This window comes from Euwallacea fornicatus, chromosome 9 (assembly GCF_040115645.1).
Source record: "Euwallacea fornicatus isolate EFF26 chromosome 9, ASM4011564v1, whole genome shotgun sequence".
Lineage (NCBI taxonomy): Eukaryota > Metazoa > Arthropoda > Insecta > Coleoptera > Curculionidae > Euwallacea > Euwallacea fornicatus.
This window is the reverse complement of record NC_089549.1, coordinates 2,783,051-2,805,140: the sequence shown is the minus strand read 5'-3', so window position 1 is coordinate 2,805,140 and position 22,090 is coordinate 2,783,051. Positions and strand designations below refer to the sequence as shown.

Here is a 22,090-nt window from a genome sequence, read left to right as displayed (position 1 = left end):
CAAAATTGTCAATTTAAGCTCCAGTTGTCCATCTATACGAGACGTAAACATTATTACTTACCCCAAAAACGGTCAGGGCTTACCCAGTAGGAATAGATTTCAGTGAAAATGCGTTATAACTACGTAATTTTTTAAATTTTGACGAATAAAATCATAATTTTTTTGATCAAAACCGGACGAACGGGTTTCATTTCATTCGTAACTAGTTGCTGCAGTTTTACAGATAAGGGGTGCTTCTTGCATAGGTTAAAGGATAGATAGCTTAGCGGATTCACCAATATGGCAATTTCACAGATTTTACTTATTTAGGCTGCGAGTCATACTGGCCAATATGTCGTTTATCGATGCCCACTCAGGGCCGGCCTTAGCAGGTTTGGCTCCCTGGGCGCGTTTTTCAGCCTCCACCCTTCCGCCACCAAGAAAAACCGCCAACCAGGGAAGTCCGCCCCCTAGACCGTCGCACAACCTCACTCTCGTGTGAAGGCAGTACTGTGTCCACTATATCCAAAATTCTTTCCACAAAGCTGCCATTAAGTGAGTGATTTAAGGGATGAATTTTTAGCCCTGAATGTGTTACCGTTAGGTAGGTGATTTAAGCGATACATGCTTACGCAATGTTAATCGGACTTGGGTGTATTTTGTAAAGCTCTAAATTTACTAAAATTCGTGTAAAGGTTGAAATGATAACGCACCTAATTCCCAAGCACCATTTATTTCAGGTACAAGATAATATCACCAGCAAATTCTCCTTAACAAATATGTAATTTTACAGTAATTTAACACTTAGAAGATCAAGTAGTTACTACTAACGACGGAAATACTAATTGCATCTTAAATGTAACATCAGTCTTCCATGATAAAACGAATTGTGAGGTAGTTGGAAAATGAGTATAAGCCCCTATTAGCATTACAATTCTTAGTTTCAAGTTGTAATAAAGCTGCCGGGCGCATGACCAAAAACTGAGCATGCGCTGGTCAAGGGAAGTCAGCTTCCTTAATCAGCGCATGCTCCAACCCCTCCTAAGTCAACTCAAGAAAAACTTTCACAGAACGATCAGAATAGAAAAAGATTGACTAAGAGAAAAGTACATGTATCAATTTTGTGTTAGTTCTATTGCAACTTGCAACTAAAACTTGTAATGTGTAACAGGGAATTAAGTACTAAGTTGCTTTAAACCAAGTCCCTAAATTCCCAGATTAATCCACGTAATGGCGATTGCAATATTCGGCAATTCTCTCACATGCCTCTTCCAAAATTGCTTTCGGAACTGACAGCACAATCCTCATGAATCCAGGTATTTGGAAACACTGAAACGGGAAAATTGAATAGGAAGCTGCCCAAAGGACAGTTTATGATAAATCTACTGACTACGTGTACATCGTGAAAATCCGTTAGTCTGATAGGACGAATTCTGTGAATTTCGCAGGACGTTTGATTCGATGGAGCAATACAATTTCAAATGCACAATAACAGGAGCAAAATTTCAATACAATTTTGAAACAGAAGAAGATACAAAGAGCCCCGGAAAAACGCGGACAAAAAGATGTCACAAATTCTAATAAATGGAGTGATTTCGCTCAATGTGCGAACTTCTTTCGTTTTCACCAAAGAGAGATTCGAAGTTGATTAAAAAAAATTCCGTTTTCTCATATAATGCTACAAATAAAGTATTATTTTACACGTTAAATGTTATACGCATTATATATATGTATTTCTTTATATTTATGGTTTTAGGTAAATTAGGGCCTTGCCCTCCAATTCTGATTCAAACGTCATTTGGAATGGCATTTCATTCAAAGAACAAATGACTGGCTATAGCCGTGAAGATTTAATTTTTTTACGAAAAAAATTCAAATTTTTTTTGCGTAGTCATTTGTTTTTTGATTTTGACGTCATTTCTTATCATTTTTGAAGCAGAATAATAAGAAATGACACTAAAACAAAAAAAAAATGACTGCGCAAAAAATAGTTTAAATTTTAAGGGCAAAGTCAAAATTTATATAAATTCATAATTTAAAAAAATCCCATTGGTGCGTACTTTGTACGTGACACTGTATACTTTTGAAAAGCCTTGTTTTCGGCATCAACACTAATTCCGTACTTATGCTAAATTTAAATAGGCGTTGAAATATACAGTGCGAGTCTCTATATTGGAATAAATTCGGTAAATCAAAGACAATTTCTTTTCGGAAACATGCTCGCTCGGACACGTCGATTAATATTTTAAATTGCGCTCTTTTGGTGTAAGAAAATTTCATACAGTATGTCCCAAATTTCAGATATGACGTCATCGACTGTCTTATTTAAATAGCAATCCTAATTTTTTATGACTACTCTGAAAAGGTAAGTCAAGTTACGCATGCGTACAAGATGCCAAATTTTTATTCCTTGTCGCTTAAAAGGTATTTAGCAATGTTTGTATAAATGTAATATATAAATCATAGTCTATATTTTTCTATTTAGCAGGTAATTTCTTTGTCTGAAACTACCTTTAATTAAAGCATCGTTAGTCTCATAAACCCACCTCTCCCGGAAGACAAAACACAGACTCTTCCGCCATCATCTGCTTGCAGAATTCCAAGCCATTCTCAAAATTTGGAAAGTGTCTCATGTCGATTTCCACCACCATATACATAGCACCTTCCGGCATGAATGGTATCAAACCTTTGATTTTCCCGATATAATCAAAGGCCACGTGCGCATTTGAAACCAACGTCTGTATAACTTCCTGGTGGAATAATGGGGACGTTTGTAGGATTGCCGGCAAAGCTGCCTGAAAGTTAAGATTTCAATTGCTGCTTTTGTTAAGAAACCGACAGACTTTCACCTGCACTAAAGTATTGCTTCCAATAATCCTGTGGGTTAAATTGACCAGGGACTTCCTGACATGCTCAAATGCCCCAATTTCATCGTGAACAGCTATCCAGCCTAGTCTCCAGCCTGGAACCAGGAATCGCTTGGTCAGGCCTCCACAAACCAGAATTGGTACCCCGGAATGTAAGGCTGCACTGGATGTGAACTTTTTGCCCGGAAACACTAAACGATCGTAGATTTCATCCGCAATAACTGGAACTCGATGCCTAAAACCATGGAGTTTCAACTACGTTTCTGAAAATTGCTATCTCCAATTGTACTTATGAGCAATCTCCAGAATATTCCTCAAATGTTCCTCGCGATAATTCGACCCACATGGATTAGATGGGTTGTTGAGGACAATAGCAGCAGTGCTGCCATCAATTAGACTGTCCAGATGGTCCAAATCAACCTCCCAGTTATTCTCGGGAATAAGGTTGTAGTACTTCACTTCCACTCCAAAACATTCCGCGATAGTCCTGAAAAGTAAACGTACGCAAATGACCAAATGATCACAGTTACGATGGGCCAACAAGTGCGACTATATAGTTTCTTGAAAATTGAGCCCCTTTGAATTTCCTGGTACTTCTTGTTCAAACAAGGTAAAAGCGAATCGATCAACTTACTGTTAACCCTATCTGGAAGGTACGTTCCATTGAAATCACGGGATTAATTTTGCTTTTATTTCGCCTTTTCTATGGAAATGGTCGATTAAATTTTCTGATATATGATTTTCGCAAGGAAATCAACTAAAATCACACTTACTGGTATATGGGAAATCCAGGTCTGGGCATAAGGATGTGGTGTCCCAGCATCGGATCTGCCAGGGCAGTAATACATAGCTCCAAAGAGCACGAGCATCCACTGCATAAAATTATGTCTTTGGATTGGTATTGGACCCCATCGAAGCTGAGGTACTCAGCCACAGCTTTGCGAGCTAATTCAGACCCAATTCCGGCATTATAACCATTGGCATTGCCCTCTTCGAGGACATCGATTAGTGCTTTGATGGTTTCAGGTGAGGGCTTCAAGTTCCCGTATATTGTCGGATCACCTGAAACATTAACGGGAAATCAAATCAACTGTCTCAAGTGAAAAAATAGTTATATGTGTGTAAGTCATAAACTTATGGAAAGAGCAGTGGTAAGATTTTGTTGATCTCATGGATTTTTATTTCATTAAAACGAAGTGAGACCTGAGTATTAGAGAAGTCTACTGCAGAAGTGTACAGGGTGCAACATACCATCGTGGAGATATTTCAGGGAATTCTGCAACGTTTTACTTGTTTCTCTTATTTTGCGTTTTTAGTTTTTACAATTTTGTTCTCGTTCGGACTTATGTCTATTTCAAGAAGTTTGCTTAAATGTTACGAATTGTTTCAGATAGTTGATGACGGGGCCGAACGATGGTTTTTTTGCTTTAATTAAATTAAAAAGCAATTTAAACCTGGTATATACAGGGACTTCCTAAAAAATACACATAAATTAGTACATGATCCAAAAAAACGTAACACCTTGCATATAGCTTCCGATAATTTTGACTTGTTGCAGGAGGTTAAAGAAAATAAATGTACGAAATATAAAAAAAATTATTCAAAGCATACATGAGAAAGACGTAAATTATGAGAAAAAAATGTGATATTGCGCCACTCAGTATATCGACAATGGAACGTTTCTGACCATAGGTCGATCGTCATTTTTTAAATAAATTTGCCGAGTGATATCGCCCCCAGGAATATCTCCATGAAGATATATTGCACCCTGTATAATATTTAATTAATCTTTAAGTAAATTAGGAAAATTTTACGTTAATTAGACACAGACACAGAAGAAAGTCTTCTGTCTTGGTTTCGACCTATTCGACTTGGGCTTTCAACAATTCACAGTACAACCCATGGGTACCAGATAGTACCACCCAATCTATCGATCAGTGAGTAAGTTTTTCACTCATGACGCACTTTGTACCATTTCGTTAAATTCGTGCCTCTATCACACGTGCAATGGTGTGAGCATTGTTGAAACCAGTTTGTCTATTGCGCCTTCTTAAATGCATATTAATTTCTACACAGGTTTCTGTTCTTCAGAGTGTTTCAAGGTTTCAATATTGCAATTAAAAAATGCTTTCGAATGCATAATAATCAAAAAGAATATTCTCTTATACTAACCTAGCGAAAGTGCGATGACTGGTTTTTCAGGATTAGGCTGAAGATCAAGATTCTCCACCACGTCTCGTATCAGATTCTTGCAGTTTTTGGCAATACTTGTGGGTTCGACTTTCCACAACTGCCTTTTTCCTATTTCGATCAAATTGGGTTTCGCAGAATCGATGAAAATGTCGCTCGATTTGGTTAACTTGTCTAGCATGCTCACCAACTAAAAGCTTTCAAGAAAATGAGAAAAAGGGACACTACGTCTTGTTCACTCAATAACAAAATAACTTGTGATGGCGCAAACACCGATGAATCTCATTTTAATACATTATTTTGTATATTGTTTTTCTCAAAGAAAGAAAAAATGCTGTTCTGAACGAGTTTGCTAATTTTCTATACTAGCCGACTGAATTTCGCCCCCCATTCTGAGTAATTAACTTTAATATATTGTAATAATTCGTTTCAATTCAAGTAATGGCTTAGCTTTTGCGTTGCTCATAATTTAGTTATTTATTCGACAACAAAGAACAAAATGAGAAAAAATTATGTGATATTAATGACCTCCTAGATCACCCGACTTGAATACTGCAGACTTTTCTTGTGAGACACCTGAAACTATTGTTGTAACAGAACCTAATTGAAACAGAAAAGCAAATTGCGGAATTGAATAGCGGATCCATGCGACATCCTCTGCAATACTCCTGGAATATTTGAGAGTGTTGGTGCTTGAGGCAAAGAGTGAAGTCCTGCATCTTGGCAGGAGGAGGACGTTTTCAACAGTTTTACTAATTTTGTTTTTTTCTTTTAATTTCTTTACGTTTTGCAAATTCTGCGAAAACGGTGAAAAATACGATGATACCGCAAGGTACCGAAAAACTAAAGAATTGAGGTAGAAATGTAAATTTGGTAACAGAATGCATACAGGGTGTTCCAAAAATATACAAAACATAAAGTAATTCATGAAAAAACAACATAACGCCCTCTACATGGATACCGACGATTTCAGCGAATTGTTTTAGAGGGTTTTAACGAAATTTCCAAAATTTAACTCAAAGGGATACGTGAAAAGAACACAAATGTGAGAAGAAATGTGAAACTTTGCCACCCTGTATATCGAAAATGGTGCATTTTTCACCAGGAGTCCATTATCATTTTTTTCATTATTTTACACAGTAATATCTCCATGCTTATGTTGCCCCTTACATTTTGACTTAAAACAAGACGCAAAAATCAGAATATTTTCTGTTTTTCGTAATGCCGAACAAACAACTTAATTGTATGCTACGCAATAACTAAATCAATAATTCCAATTAAACGAATTATTACCATAAATTAAACTTATCTACTGAAAGCGAGATGTAAAATTCAGTCGGCCAGACATTAAATTGACCAACTCAACAACAAAAAAAAATTCTACCCCATATTTCTTAAGCGTCATAAACGTAAGGGTGAGCACACTTACGGCGCATTCAGCGAGTCCCGAATAGGGAGCAATTGGCATTTTTCAAAGGCCACCTGGTAGTCATGTGTTCCTCTGATAAAAGTTTACCATTCACGTCTGAAAAGGGGGAAATATACCCTAAGAACAGCCCAACATCAGATATCCCCTCTGTGGGATTCCCCAAATTGCGCTTGTGTATTTTACTATCAAACTTAGATAGTAGATAACGCACAGGATGGTTTTTACGCTGAGATTTCCTTCCTAATAAAAAAAATAAACGTGTTTCCTAAGGCATTTTCCCAAAATCTCAAAAATTACCGAAAATAGAGAGTTAAAAAAAATTTTATTTATCAATTTCGGCAAAACCGCTGGAGATATTTTAATGGAATTTTGTGGATGTGCAGGAAATAGAGCAGTGGCGCGCGTGCCGATAGATCATTAAAAGTCTTTGAAGAAAAAATGAGATTTTTTGCAAAAAAGAGAAGGGAAAACATGTTAATTTCTTATCTTAGTTTGCTGGTATGAGGAAATTCGCAACATGATAATCTCCCTGGACATATTATCCAGATGTATTGAGTGCCCCACTAAGGTCGGCAATTAGCGCAAACCTGAAATTTTAACGCTATGGATGTTTATGAAGCTGAACCAACCTGAAGTCACTAAAACTGGTACTTGAACCATCCCATATGAATGACGCCAATGTGACGCACGGGATTGAACCGTCCACCAAACTTGATTTGCGTTTTACTGAACTAGTGCCGGAATATAAAAGTTTTCAAACTTTAATGGCGGTGTTTACTTCGATAGACGTCGCTAATACAGGGTGGCCACTCAAATCATATAGGAAAGACACCGATTAATTAGGGAAAAACAGGAAGACGTGCAACCAGTACCGGCCTTGGGGGAGAGGGCCTGAGGCGGCAAATCAGGAAAGGCAGGGATCTTTCTTGGTAGGTGGTGGTTAGACGTTTCGCCATCCCGGTAAAACTATAAGAATTCATGTTCAAATAAATTGCCTAACAACTCACCGATTCACCATAGTGATATAATAAGTAAGTGGAGCGGGCATACCTGTTTAAATACAAAAAATCTAAGAAAGAGACGTGACATAAATTTACACGAGGTGGCTGTATACAGGATGTTCCAACTCAAGTGAGTTGCTTAGGGATTACAAAAATGGTGAAAGATACTAGAGAACTCAAATTTAAAAAAAATGGACCTTCTGTGCTTGTGTCTGATAAACGCCTCCGAAAGTCATGGAATTTTTTCTAATTTTAAAACCGCATCTTGAAGAACCTCGTATCTTTTATGGTTACCGACATTCGTATGAGTGAGCTCTAAAAACACTCTGTATAGTAAAAAAAAATAGTCAGTACAACTCGAATGAATTGGCCATAACGCCAGCGTCATGCAATTTGTTCCTCCCACCCACCCTCGCTATACACAGGACAGGCCTTATGAGGGGGCGCGAATAGACGGCGGACTTTCGTCGCCTGCAGTTTTTCTCGGTGACAGGGGGTGCTGGACTTGCTAAGGCCGACACTGCATCCAACAATAATATTTTTATGATACAGGCACTACCGGCACCTCAATCGCATAGTCTTCGGGATATTTGATTGACAGATGATGAACGTGTTACTCTACAAGGCGCGCACGAAATACCGGCACACCCCGTAGAAGTTTCAACTGGGAAAACGCCGCCTGACGGGATGTGTGCGCAGTCTGAATGAAATCATCATTCATTCTCTATCAGGAAAATGCGTATTTTACTAAATGTATGTACGATTGATAATTGAGTGATTACTGCCTGATGATCGATTGATGACGCGCGTTTAAGTCCATGGAACGTAAAATTTTTCAGAACTATGCGGCAGTAATAAACCAACGTACCCACTACAGATATCCGCCCAATTAAGTCAACAAACAATAGACCTTATGTCGAGTAGATTTTTATAAACTTACATAATGTATGTGTGTATGTACACCGAGAATTTTTCATCGCCTATTTATATCCCACAGTTAAAAATACACATTCTAATTATATGGCGTTCAGTTGAACAGTTTTGCCCAGCATCGCACCAAAAACGCAACGCACGTCTCATAAGATTTTCGCTTTAAAGGTGCATTAGAACTTTGTCGGATTATAAAAGTTAATTAAACATTCCGGGCAGGAAACGATGTATGTGTCAAGATTAGTACCGCGGTACAGCCTTGCTCGCGCCAAAATTGGTCGTGTTGCGTGGTAGCCATCGCCGCCTCTTAGTCAAACTTATTTACAAATTAAATTTCAACTTTTAGTGTTGGTGATCGAAGGGAAAATGTCGCATCACGGCCCCCAGCTGAAACGCAGTCAAAAAGCGGACTTCTCCGCGGGTGTTCCGGGAGTGATCATGAGGGAGCGGAGCTTCGTGAAGGCGAGCCGCGACTCGTTAAAGAGACGCAGCCAGACCATGGCCACCCTCAGAGCGGGCAAACCCACCATGGAGATCTACAGGCCTCCCAACGTGAGGACGGACCTTCCGCACATGCCGGGAAAGCTCAACGTGCACGCCAAAGAGTTCACAATGAACGAGTTGCAGTCCTCGAAATCCAGCGGCAATCTCCACTTGGCCATGGGCTTCGATCCAATGCCGCTGCAGCACTCCAAATCGAGCGGGAACATCCTGCGCCACCTGAACCATCCAGGATTCATCCCCATTCTGCCCGCGGGCATGCCCCTGCCCCTGCTCCACTCGGCCTCGGCCGCCCAGCTGGTGGGGGCGATACACAGGCCCAACTACCAATTTGCCCCGGATTTGATGCAACATCCAGTGTTCTCGGGGCAGAATCAGCCCCAGATTTACAACCACCAAAATAGCTGGTCCGCGACCAACTACCACCAGAGCAGCCCCCCGGCGCCCGCCCCCTCGCTAAAGCGATCGAAGAGCATGGGGGCCGCAGACTCGCAGAATTTAATGTCGAAGCTCAAAAGCATTGTAAAGGAAGAGGTAGACATCAAGGTGTTTGCCGAGGAGGACCAGGCTAACATAAAGATCGCGATGGAGGACCCCAATCAGCTGCCTTCGAGGACTTTGATGGACCTAGTGAAAATTATCATGGAGAAAGCGGTGGAGGGGATCAAGTACAGTGAGTCGATAGCCAAGCTGTGCGTGGTCATAATAGAAGGTGAGACGAACCATACTTTCCTTGAATCGTTGTTGAACACATGCCAGCAGTGGTATCAGGAAAGAGACAAAATACTGCGAGGCATTAAAGCTGGAGATGGCACGAGGTTTACGGCGTTTATGTGGTTTTTGACGGAGCTTTATGGACAGCAAAAGCGCCAACAAATCAAGGATCAAGTAGAGTCCTTGCAGCCCGAATTAGTGTTATTAACAGTGCTGGCTAAGTGTTGCCAAGCTTGCGTAAGCCTACCCATAAAATGCCTGTCCGAAACCGAATGCTTGTTCTTCGTGTTGACGTCCATTGGCAGGGACTTGGAGGCAGAGATACCTCAACAATTGGACCAACTACTGGCCAGTGTACGGGACGGTTTCCTGGCAAGTGCCGGGTCGGCCAGTGTACGACGCACTTTGCTCCAATTAATTGAGCTACACGCTTCGAATTGGCAATTACCAGGGTCCTCAGTACTCTACTACTATCCAAGAATAAAATAACTTTAACATACAGTGTGGTTTGAGGACGTGGTGATGTCACAGGAGATGAATGATCGGAACGGACTGCGTTAATGCCGAGTGACGAGTCGTCTATTCTAATGGTTTTAGGATTCTGAATAATTCACGGCATTACTTAGATGTTTAAATTAAGTGTGGGTCATGAGCTAATAATGTGATTACTTTTAAAAAGCTTAGTAATGTAGTTTTAGTATGTTCGAGGCAAAGACTTACGTCCGAATTAAAGGTAAGTGGTAACAAAGTTTACTCGTATCCAACAGCATATTGATCCCGATGAAATGCTATTTCGACTTAAATCCCAAAGCTTGAGAATTGCAATATGAATAGATTTGGTTGTGCGAGCAACTGTTCCTCTATTCATAACATGATTTTCCCATGATCCACCGTGCCCTGAGAACCTAAGACACGGAGTTGTTCCATACACGACTTAGGTGAAAAGTGATTTTTTTTATACTGGTTATCATACAGGGTGTGATATCATCACTTGAAAGCTTCAGAAAATTATTTTTATAAAAAAAAACAGTGATATATTATATTATTCGTTTGGACTGGTCAGGCTCGCGTCAGTGGGGACGCCACTGGTAAAACTAAAAACATTGTTTTGCCCTTAAAAGACGAGTCTCTACACCTAATTTACCCTCCGTAGTTTTCGTAAAAATATTTAAAGCCGTAACAGACCTTTTTGGAAAATCAACTCAAACCCATGTCCCTCTTTCTTTCTCGGTCTCTCAAATTCTGTATAAAGAACAATTAGAACCGTAATTGTTTACGTTCCCTGTACAATGACAGTAGAACTCGGCTACAAAGACCCTTCAAGGGCTTTGGCCCAGTCTTCGTTATATACGGAGGTTCGGTACAAACGAAAGAGGAAAAAAGCTTGTTGATTCAAAATTTTTGTTTTAATCAAGTGTCAAATTAAACGATTTTTGGTTCTAGTAAATAATTATATTATATTAAATGAGAAAAAACAACAAAAATACAGAAAAAAATCACCAAAAATTATAAATAAAATCAAAATTTAGGTGGAAAGACGCGCGCAATGTGGCTCTGTATCTTGCAGTTCTTCAATACCTCTTCGGTTATTTTATTTTGCGAAAAATTTGTCGCATTCGAAAGGTTTCCAATTTCTAGATGAGTCATTTGTAGATAACATGCCACGACCTTCAAAGCAGAAAGGGCCTCTTGAGCTGTGGAGATTAAAATTTCATCATTCGTGTCAACTTCCTCCTCATCACTCCAACGGTTTTCATATTGATCGTTGCTCGCTGTTTGAACAATGTCAATATCACGAGGAAATTCATCAACTACCACGTATTCGTCAATCATGTCATATTCACTTGAGGTCATTTTTTCAAAAATCAGAAATATGCTAGTTTTTGGCTCGTTCACTCAAAATTTGCAGCAGCATCTCCCAACAGTTCGTTATAACCGAGTTCAAAATTTCAGAAAATGATAAATATGATTTGTCAAAACCGAATGGTTGTTATATCCGGGTTTGTTATAACCGAATAAAAGCATTAAAATTATTATAATTATTAGTAGTATTTTATAAACCGAATTAGCTTTTTAAAGACTTGGGCGAGATTTTTTGTTCGTTCGTTGTAACCGAGTTTCCATTACAGCACGTGTTCGTTACAGAGCTCTACTGTGAGTCAAATTTTTTTCGTCCCACATAATAACATGAAATAAATGAAAAATATAATATCGCCTTAAACTCTTGTTCAATCCATCTCAAATTCTTTGTATTTTTTACATAGAACACAATATTTTTTTTGAATTATCTAAACTTTTATTCGATAAGATGCTAGAGTATGCTAGTAAATGCTAATTATACGGGATGCCCAACTAAAAATGCGGAGCGGTTATAACTCGGAAAATACATCTGAATGATAGAGGATCAAACAAAAATCTTATTTAGGAATCTGACTAAGAAAAACACTTTAAAAATGTTTTCGCTATTGCAGTGTTGCCGTTTCTGTTCGAAACTAGTGAGATGGTAGGATTTTAGAGACGCCACCCCTGTATTTTCGGATACAGCTTTATACTGGAACAATTTTCATTATTTTAACTTGTCCTTTAAAATTCACAATTTTCCGGCAAATGGCTTTGAAAAATAAAATTTTCACTTTTTAGAGAACTGCTAAAGCAAACCATTCGCCCTAGAACAAAATCACTTGCATCATAGTTCTCTAATTTTCTGTGACGAATCGAGCAGCCCCGATGTTTTAACGTGAATGATGTCACTTTTACAGGAATTTAGAGAATTCGGATACTTCAAGGCCAATTGGTCGAAAATTGTTAATTTTAGAGCGAAACCGAACCATATTAAATACACAAACATGAGACAAGTCGTCTTCAAAAATTTTCTCAGATACAATTGATGATGAGCATGTAGACCCGACCGTACGTACAAACATAAAATCATTCTGCATTTATTGTGTGTTTCTGACTTGAATTGTGAATGACTTTGTATCGGGTCCGGCATTCGCAAGTCCGGTGCCTCATGTGAATTTTTGAAACAACGCCCCCTTCTACCAAGAAAATTTACCCTCCTTCCTAGTTTGCCACCCTGAGACCTCCTTTCCCCCTTCTGAGGTCAATAGTACCTTAACTTGTCTTTACTCTAACCTCTTGTTGAATTATACCTTTCTCCTTTATAGACAAGGGCAGCCAAACTACAAGACGACCAAGGGAATGTAAAATCAACTTAATGCCATAATTCTGCAAGGCTGATGGCTGTTCAAGCTCATATTTATTATAGTATTATAAATGAGTAATGATTTATCACTGTAGGTCGCAATAGGAATACTGAATAGCAGCGACGTAGGCATATACAATGAAAGTAATATTAATGGTATGAATATGTTACTGTTGCACCCAGGACCGGCCTAGCAAGTCTGGTGCCTAGGGCGAAATTTTTAATCACCCTCCTCCCTCTCCCGAGAAAAACTGCTGACCTACAAAGTCCGTCGCCCTTCCTAATCTTATAAGGCCGGTACTGATTGCAACCATCTGTATAAATGGAATCAGTTGGGCAGGACGTATTCTATTTTAATTATTTTTCAATCTTTTGTACTGCGATATTTCTGGCTTAAAAATGCGTGGATTTGTTTTCAGTTAAACAATTTCAATAATAAAATTTTTTGCTTAAAAACCCTCTGATAAGTTTATTTTTTTGTTAAAACCATTTTTCAAGTAGGATAGATAGAAGATGAATTTGGGTTCCTTTTATTTGGTACCTATATTCTACTTAATACTCATGTAAAGTAGATATAGACGCTAATATGGGTCAACCAAAAATGAAAGGCTGTTAAGTTTTCACTTAGGGAATACACACTTAAACATATACAGCGTTTATCATATCATCACGGAGATATTTCAGGGAACGATAGTAATCTGCAAAAAATTCTAAAATACTAATAGATCTACAGCCAAAAAAGCACCATTTTCGATATACAGAGTGGTAAAGTTTCATATTTTACATTACAATTTTTTTTACTTTTATTTTAATAAATTTGATTAAATGTTACGAATTGCTTCAGATTGGGAATAACTGAGCCGGGTGATTATTTATTTCCTTTACTTATGGATAGATATTTTTGCAAAATTTACGAAAACGATGAAAGATACGAAAACATTGCAACAGACCAAAAAGCTATAGACTTAAAGAAGGAAATGAAATTTAGTATCAGAATTCATATAGAGTATTCCAAAAAAAGATGTCAATCTAAGAAAAGTGCACAACTCAAAAAACCATAACACTCTGTACATAGCTATCGACGATTTTGATATTTTCATTGTGGATGGTTATAAAAGAAATAGGTGAACGAAATTTAAGTCAAGTGATACGTGAGATAAACGCAAAATATGGAAAAAATGCGAAACCTTACCATCCCGTAAATGGTGCTTTTTTTCACCAAGGCTCTATTAACATTTTTTATTATTTTACAGAGTACTATCACCCCTGAAATACTTCCATCATATAGTATACCCTGTACGTGTAAGGCGTTTAGTTATTTTAAGGTAAAGTAGACTCGTAACACGATGTTAATGATACTCATCAAACTCTAGATATAACTTAAAATATGTTTTCCTTATATATAGTAATTTAAATAGAATCTAAAAATATTTTAAATTGTAGTAGGTGCCTCTCTCTTTTAAAAACTTAATCACTTGAATAAGTTATATATACCTCTTATGTTACTGTTTATCTGTAATTATTTATCATTAATAAACATTAAGTTTTTTAACTCATTTTCTTACTTAATTTGATTTTCACTTCTTTCTTTTTTCGATCAAAATCAAAATTTGAGAATTTCGATTTATTGCGGATATTGCCGTAAACATTTGGAATTTCTCTAATCATAAGAGAATTCGAACTAAACATGTTTGTACGGTGTGTTCATTTAAACGTACTATCGTAATAAGTTCAGAACGAAAAGAGATACTAAAATGAGGCATGTGGGGTCTTAAAGGTTGTAGGGGGAACATTTTTAGTAGCAGCAGTGTGAATATAATGCACATCCCTTCACATCCAGCTACTCCAGACAAATATCAAAAACGTAATTTTAGTAATAAGTAGCTCAACTTGAAGGAGAGAAAAAAAATTGTTTCCATGAGAGAAATTTGTTCATTTATTGTCGTTCACCATTTTGACAAGAAATAAATTGTGTACCATAAAAAAGTAGTATAATAGTTTTTGTAGAAAGCCCCACAATCGAACCGTCAATTTAATTTTTCAATTTTTCATGCAAGGTTCGAAACACCCTAGAAAACACCCTGAAACTATCAGGAAAATTTGCTTTATACCTCTACTTAATTGTTCAAAACTCATTTGAAGCTGGAATTGTATGATGAATAATGACGCTTACACGATTCATTATTTCTTTAGGGAGGTAATCAGCCACAATGTCATCATCATCCTTATTGTGACAGTTTTTTTTATGATTGCCATGAAAATTAATGTTCAATGGAACGTTACCGCTAATTATGACTTATGTTCCTTACAATTTGGATAAAAATACCTCTGGATTTTTGATAATCAGCTCTTATGAATTTTTATATCATTCGTGCTGACAAAGAGCCTCAAAATTCGAAATTCACACATTCTTCCTCATCTGGAAAGTTCCGGAATGAGGCTTATGTGGGAAAAATAGAATTTGGAGCTACACCCCAAATAAAATATGCGTCACAGAAACAAATTAAGAGTTAGATACCTATTGTTAATTACTGTAAATTTTGCAATTGCCCTGACAATCTTCACGTAAAATGTAATAATTGCTATTTTCATTGTATCTAAGTTCCCAGATAATGAAAATATAAAAGTTACGAAAACCGTCGATATCCAGCTTTATATAGGCAAATTAAACGTTTTATTACATCTCTTCAAAGTCGAAAAACTCGATGAATTTCCCCCATATTTCAAATTTCTTGAAAAAGCCGAAAAGAAAAATGCGAATGAAAGCAAAATACAAATTCGGAAATTACGATCATTGATATTCTATGGTTACTAAAATAACTATCACGATGTGATCACGTGTTTTCACCATTGATCACGTGATCAATGTTGACGCAGTCGCTGTAACACATAACAGTACAGCCGTAAATGACCGTGTCACTGTCACTTCTTATGTCATATGACGTTATTTTCAATAAAAATAAAAATCAAATTAACCTGGCTAAACGTCGAGAGGCCATCGTAACCCAGAAAAAGAAGAAGAAAAATTTGGAAGGTGTAGTGTGTATTATCGCAGCCTAGAAGGTTTACAAGCAAAACTTATTCTATTCCTAGTTCCTTCTCCAAGGCCCTTGGAAAGCAAATTGTTTATAGAGGAAATTGCAAATACAATTTTTCATCATTTTTGCTCCGGAGTTTATCAACGACCTAAAGGTAAGGTCCTTTTTTGTCTCATAAATCTGTCCTACATTAATTGTTTTTATGCTCTATTCTTTATTGTTTATTTATTAATTGGATAAATTCAACTCACTTGTAAGTGCAATTGCTAGTTTCATTCCTAAACATTTAGCAGAAATTTGTAAGATTTCCTGATGACTGACTAATCATATCTACATTTGAATTTAGTCAAATATTTCTATAAAAATGTAAAATAAAAAGAACATGCACAACATTGTTAATAGAACCACCATATCCTTCATAGCAACAATCCTAAATAAATGTGTTATCACTCTAACATGAATGTGCAGCTTTACTTGCAAGCTCAAACAAGTGACTAATGCAGTCCACCAAGCTGTAGCAACGACTTAGCATCACATCAATCTTCATACAAACAAATGTTTCCGTGACAGCTTTCATTCGAGCCAAAATTACGTGTAAATTTCAAAAATGTTTCAAGATATAAACTATAATTCTCATTTGATCAGATAGTTATCAAAACTGTAAGGCTGCCTACATTTGCTAACAACGTAAAGATATTCTTTCTAAAGCTTTGCATACCTAGTACAACACAGAACTTCCTGAGACTACTTTTAAAAAGATTTCAAGACAAATAGCTGTAGTTTTCTGGTAAGGTTAATCTGTGCTGTGAAAAGTTATATTGACTTTAATTATATCTTATGATATGTGGGTTGTTGAGCATTGAAATAAATTGTGATTCATTTATTACATCGTCAAATATTACATGTTTAAAAATTGGAACTGGAAGAGTTTTAAGGGAAATCACTCTAAATATATTTTAACAGGTGAACAAAGGATGGGGCTTAATAATTATGGTCAATGTAACCCCACAATTTGTGAACAAAATATTTATATTGTTGCCATTTTTTCAAAATATATTAGGAAACTTCAAGACTGAATACACAGCTCCATAATAAGCAGTCCTCAACATCATCAAACTGTAATATTCAGCCTAACTTAAATCATTATTTGCTGATAACAACCTTATATTCAAATTCTCAGTTTAACCCTGAACTTTTTCACAATCGTTGATTAATATCAAGTACATACATAACATTCCAAAATCCCCCACATCATTACATGGTTCGTCTGCTGTTAGAGGATTTTGTCACTTACCCTGTCATATTCAATTTATTCTATTTCTTACTTTTTCAAGGACGAATTTCAAATTCTTCTAATCTACTTGGCTGCTCATTATTAATTACACTATATCTAAAGTAGAAATTGTATTAATTTTTGCAGATAGATTCGGTGTGGGGTTGGGCGTCACCGCCCCTACGCCTCCAATTCGCCTCGCATTCGCGTGGCGGCTGTCGCATGGGAGAATCTACGGGGGGGGATCGGCCCCCCTCCCCAGCCAGATTATCCCATACCTCGGATAAGCATCCAAAAAATACTTTAACTGAATTGAACCTGCTACGTCGCCATCGAGAGTTGTGCGACGTGGTCCTTAATGTGGGGGGAAGAAAGATCTTTGCCCATCGAGTGATACTGAGCGCATGCAGTCCCTATTTCCGGGCTATGTTCACCGGAGAATTGGCCGAGTCCCGACAGACTGAAATTACTATTAGAGACATCGACGAGCTAGCTATGGATTTGTTAATTGGTAAGTCTGCATTTTTCAAAAAAACTTGGAGCTGACTGAAATAAGTGTTAAACGCAGATTTTTGTTACACTTCCCACATCGTGGTAGAAGAATCCAATGTGCAAATGTTACTACCTGCGGCGTGTCTCTTGCAACTGACTGAAATTCAAGATATTTGCTGTGAGTTCCTTAAAAGACAGTTGGATCCTTCCAACTGCCTTGGTATACGCGCCTTTGCTGACACCCACTCGTGCAGGGAATTGCTTAGAATAGCCGACAAATTCACCCAACATAACTTCCAAGAAGTTATGGAATCTGAGGAGTTTATGCTCCTGCCAGTCGGCCAACTAGTAGATATAATAGCGAGCGACGAATTGAATGTGCGAACCGAAGAGCAAGTCTTCAATGCAGTAATGTCTTGGGTTAAATATAACGTAGCAGAAAGGCGGCAACATTTACCTTCAGTGCTGCAGCACGTACGATTACCGTTGTTGAGCCCGAAATTTCTTGTTGGAACCGTGGGGTCGGACCTGCTGGTTAGATCGGATGAATCTTGCCGGGATTTAGTAGATGAGGCCAAAAACTATTTACTTCTGCCGCAAGAGAGGCCGCTTATGCAAGGACCCCGAACAAGGCCCAGAAAACCTACTAGAAGAGGTGAGTATGTTGCTATTTTTTTAAAAGTTGTGAAACTCTTTTACTCAGAAAGAGAATAATCATTTCCTATACTGAAGAAAACTCTTTGAATAGTAGGAAGTTTATAACTTAATTTTGTAATAATTTCTCTCTTGTCTGCCAAAATCAATTGAATAGTGGAACCCAGGCTATACAGCCGAATTGATGTTTTTTTTTTTTAAGTTAGAGCTTTAATACGCTTCACGCCAAGGCTTAAAAAAGCTAGGAAGAAATTCAGGTTCAAAAAAACATCCTCTCATATGACAAAAATACACCTATTTCAATGAAAAAAACACTTTATGAAGTTCTTTTTTTAAAGCACTGTCTAATTGTCACTAATTTTGTGAAAACCATCCTCAATACTAATTTTTGATGTTCCTACGTATTCTTGATATTTTTAGGCGAAGTTTTGTTTGCCGTTGGAGGATGGTGTAGCGGAGATGCGATCGCTTCTGTAGAAAAATTTGATCCACAAACAATGGAATGGAAAATGGTTGCCCCAATGAGTAAACGCAGATGTGGGGTAGGAGTGGCGGTCCTTAACGATTTACTGTATGCCGTTGGTGGTCATGACGGACAGAGCTATTTGAATAGTATTGAGAGGTAAGAGCATCATCTATACCAAGTATGGAACACTCTAGAGAGAAGGTCTTGTTTAATATAATATGCCGTTCATGCGTCTTTAAGGTATGATCCTCAAACTGACCAATGGTCGTGTGATGTAGCTCCCACAACATCTTGCCGGACGAGTGTAGGTGTGGCAGTTCTAGATAATTTACTTTATGCAGTTGGGGGCCAAGATGGCGTGCAATGTTTGAATCACGTGGAACGGTAATTTTTTTCTCTTTCTGTCGAAAAAAAAATAACACGCCATTTGTTTTGTCTTTCTAAGAAGTAAAATTTTATCCTTGATTCTAGATATGATCCCAAAGAAAATAAGTGGTCGAAGGTAGCTCCAATGACTACCAGAAGATTAGGTGTCGCCGTGGCAGTTTTGGGTGGTTACCTCTATGCCATTGGTGGCTCTGATGGACAGTCGCCTTTAAATACTGTAGAAAGGTTTGTTATACGTATTATGCGAGGTGTCCCAACAGGGTGTAATTGGTCGATATGTTATTTATCACTATAATTAAAAATTTGGAATCGCTCAAACCGTGAAAAAACGAAAATGTAATACCGAATTATTTTAAAAGTTGTTAAAGTTGTTTGTACGTATATAATGTGTCCAAAATAGGATATCAGCATGGGTGTTTCGTAAATGTCAAACGTCTTAGACCTACATATATAGGTTGAATTCAATATTTCAAGATTCTTCTGTTCTCTCTATATGTTCTAATTTCTTCTATAGTGTGAGTCATCCATAGATTGGTATGAGGAAACTGGAACGGTAGAAAGAATGCCTCATAGTCGACGACCATACTTCCTAGTCAAAAAGAGGATAGATATTTGGTGGTTAGGTGAGTAGCATTAGCTAAATCTCGCCACCCTAGCCCTCTACTCCCTCTGACTATTTGATTTTTACGAATAAAGATATATTATTATTATTATATCAGAGGACATACTATTAAAAAATGAACATATCTTAGGAATGCTACACTTTTTTGGGACACCCTATATATTTCTTATAAATTCAATATATGGACAACGGTTCTTTCTCCGACTAGACTATATATCTTTTTGCTCAAACCCTAATGATAAAAGAAACAACCCGTTATACATTAAAGAAAAATACCAAAACGTATGATATTTTATTTTGAGATTCTCGTCTATGAGATCGCGCTCCGCTTAAAAGTCTAGGTGCAGGCCGAGCTACGTTGAATGCTCGGATTGTTAAATAATTAATTAACGTTTTCAAATCAAACACAAATATCGTTTTTAGGCCAATACGTAACACTTTGAGATCGTAAATTGGAAACGCTATTCGACCGTTAGTTTTGGGACTACATCTTTAATGAGCGGTTAATTAGGAATAATTTTTAAAGTGATTTGCTGATTTTTTTCAGGTATGATCCGAGGCATAATAAATGGACTTTGGTAAGCCCGATGTCGACACGGCGGAAACACTTGGGATGTGCAGTATTCAATAATCTGATCTACGCAGTAGGAGGCAGGGATGATTGCATGGAATTGAGTAGCGCCGAGAGGTACAACCCGCATACTAACACATGGAGTCCTATTGTTGCCATGACGTCGAGAAGAAGTGGAGTAAGTAATTAACTTTAATGTTAATTGTGTGTTCTGTTTTTCCAGAATTCTTCCCGTTTTTCATTTAGTTTACATCAACACAATTTCATGTTTTAGGTCGGGTTGGCTGTCGTCAACGGACAGCTCTACGCCGTGGGAGGTTTCGATGGAACAGCATACCTAAAAACAATCGAATTCTATGACACCGAACAAAACCAGTGGCGTCTCTGTGGGTCCATGAACTACCGCCGCCTTGGTGGTGGTGTTGGAGTGATGCGCGCCCCCCAAACCGAAAATAGGATATGGTAGTTTTCGCACCCGTTGACGCCACATTATTTATACTTTCAAGACGAAGTTTAGTTTCGATGGAAGATTTGAAACCGTGTCCTGATGAAGTAAAATTCTCATTAGATTTATTGTGTTTGAGGTTTGTTTTATTATTGCATTGCTTTTTCTGTATTATGACAACTGATTGTTACCGGGTAGGTATTTAGAGTTGTAAAAACACTGATTTAGCTTCTTTGTAAGTGCAGGTTCATAAATAATTTGTTAGAAAAAAAATTAATTCGTTTTTAATATTACAAGGAAAACAGTATCAGGACTGATTATTGGCATATTATCGGGTTTAACTGAGATGTGGGGGCATGATTGTTATGATGGACATTCACTAAGACAAAGTTCAAAGATTTTCTCCGTCGTTCGTATTCAAATACTGCGATTTTACATTTGATTAAGTTTATAAAACATATGTGTTCTAGCATAGATTCAATAACGGCAGTTTTTAACGAGGTTTCAATTACACTCGTTAGAAAAACGCAATTTCAAAACATTGGATTATTCGATTCTGTTTATTAGGCCAAAGTTTTTATGTATATTAGAAGATTGATTTTATATATTATATTTATTTCAGGTGTTACTCTCTTAATTTGTGGCGTCACAATTGTAAATAGACAAATTATGGATAATATATTCATTAGGTAGGTAAATAAATTGTGGGTATAATTCTACCGAACGAATACTACATCTATTATTATTATTAGCATCATGTTCAAAATATTATACAAGATTGTTAAATAGGTATTTAAAAATGGTGTTATTTGAGAAAAACTTGTGTATGTATAAATTTGACCAAAGTATTTCTGAAAAACGTCTTTATGAAAAATCTGAAATCAAAATATAATGGAAATCGTTATCTGACTAACGGCTTCTTTTTTTAGTTAAGTTAGATTGTCCCTTTTTTTACCAAATATTAAACAATTCATGGCTTTATCTCAAATATTACCATAATATTATAACATTCACTATTATTACAAAATAAAATTTGGTTGATCCTGACTGTATTTGTTAAACAAATTCAGTTAGCCTTTACTACTGTTTACAATAACTTCGTTAACTTAAAAGAGTTTTATTCATTCAGATTGTAGGTATAGAGGGTTTTCTCTTCTGTGCTTCCGTAATACACGTAATTGGAAATAATTTCATAATTGTGTGTCATTATTTCAGCATTAAGTGCTTGTAACGCAAGCTAAAGGGTAAGATATCATTCGTAGGATGAAAATAGTTTACAGGGTATCCCACATTCAACTCTCAACATAATCGTGATTCCTAATTGAT

At 37.2% G+C, this 22,090-nt stretch overlaps 3 protein-coding genes across 5 annotated transcripts; 2 read left to right on the top strand and 1 right to left on the bottom strand.

Annotated features, from left to right (window-relative positions):
- The first annotated feature begins 517 nt into the window (after window positions 1-517).
- On the top strand, window positions 518-14,372 carry LOC136341139 (CBP80/20-dependent translation initiation factor). Of its 2 annotated transcripts, none has more exons than XM_066285798.1 (3): window positions 518-534; window positions 8,743-10,344; window positions 12,779-14,372. In XM_066285798.1, coding segments are annotated over exons 1-2 (1,359 nt in total). In that variant the 5' UTR covers window positions 518-533; the 3' UTR covers window positions 10,101-10,344; window positions 12,779-14,372. The 2 variants fall into 2 exon arrangements, with proteins under 2 accessions (XP_066141895.1, XP_066141896.1); XM_066285799.1 differs by lacking the exon at window positions 518-534 and adding an exon at window positions 7,376-7,394.
- On the bottom strand, window positions 697-6,571 carry Tat (Tyrosine aminotransferase). 2 transcript variants are annotated; one of them, XM_066285802.1, is made up of 7 exons: window positions 6,466-6,571; window positions 5,019-5,233; window positions 3,620-3,908; window positions 3,136-3,333; window positions 2,829-3,081; window positions 2,526-2,774; window positions 697-1,308 (listed from the first exon to the last, which is right to left on the bottom strand). In XM_066285802.1, exons 2-7 carry the CDS (start codon window positions 5,215-5,217, stop codon window positions 1,198-1,200), a joined length of 1,299 nt encoding a protein of 432 aa, XP_066141899.1. In that variant the 5' UTR covers window positions 5,218-5,233; window positions 6,466-6,571; the 3' UTR covers window positions 697-1,197. The 2 variants fall into 2 exon arrangements, with proteins under 2 accessions (XP_066141899.1, XP_066141898.1); XM_066285801.1 differs by lacking the exon at window positions 6,466-6,571 and having other exon boundaries at window positions 5,019-5,327.
- Window positions 14,373-15,776: 1,404 nt separating the features above from the next.
- Window positions 15,777-21,952, top strand: dbo (Kelch-like protein diablo). Its single transcript, XM_066285786.1, has 8 exons — window positions 15,777-16,008; window positions 17,275-17,638; window positions 17,696-18,274; window positions 18,694-18,895; window positions 18,980-19,123; window positions 19,211-19,351; window positions 20,296-20,497; window positions 20,594-21,952. The coding sequence occupies exons 2-8, from the start codon at window positions 17,350-17,352 to the stop codon at window positions 20,783-20,785; spliced, it is 1,749 nt and encodes a 582-aa protein (XP_066141883.1). The 5' UTR covers window positions 15,777-16,008; window positions 17,275-17,349; the 3' UTR covers window positions 20,786-21,952.
- Window positions 21,953-22,090: the final 138 nt, after the last annotated feature.

Coding starts and splice junctions, on each gene's coding strand:
- Tat (XM_066285802.1), bottom strand. CDS start 5,217: ATGCTAGACAAGTTAACCAAATCGAGCGACATTTTCATCGATTCTGCG. Junction 3,909..5,018: donor AGTCATCGCACTTTCGCTAG/GTTAGTATAAGA, acceptor TTAATGTTTCAG/GTGATCCGACAATATACGGG. Junction 3,082..3,135: donor ATTCTGGAGATTGCTCATAA/GTACAATTGGAG, acceptor CCATGGTTTTAG/GCATCGAGTTCCAGTTATTG.
- dbo (XM_066285786.1), top strand. CDS start 17,350: ATGGGAGAATCTACGGGGGGGGATCGGCCCCCCTCCCCAGCCAGATTA. Junction 17,639..17,695: donor AGCTATGGATTTGTTAATTG/GTAAGTCTGCAT, acceptor TGTTAAACGCAG/ATTTTTGTTACACTTCCCAC. Junction 19,124..19,210: donor TGTTTGAATCACGTGGAACG/GTAATTTTTTTC, acceptor CCTTGATTCTAG/ATATGATCCCAAAGAAAATA.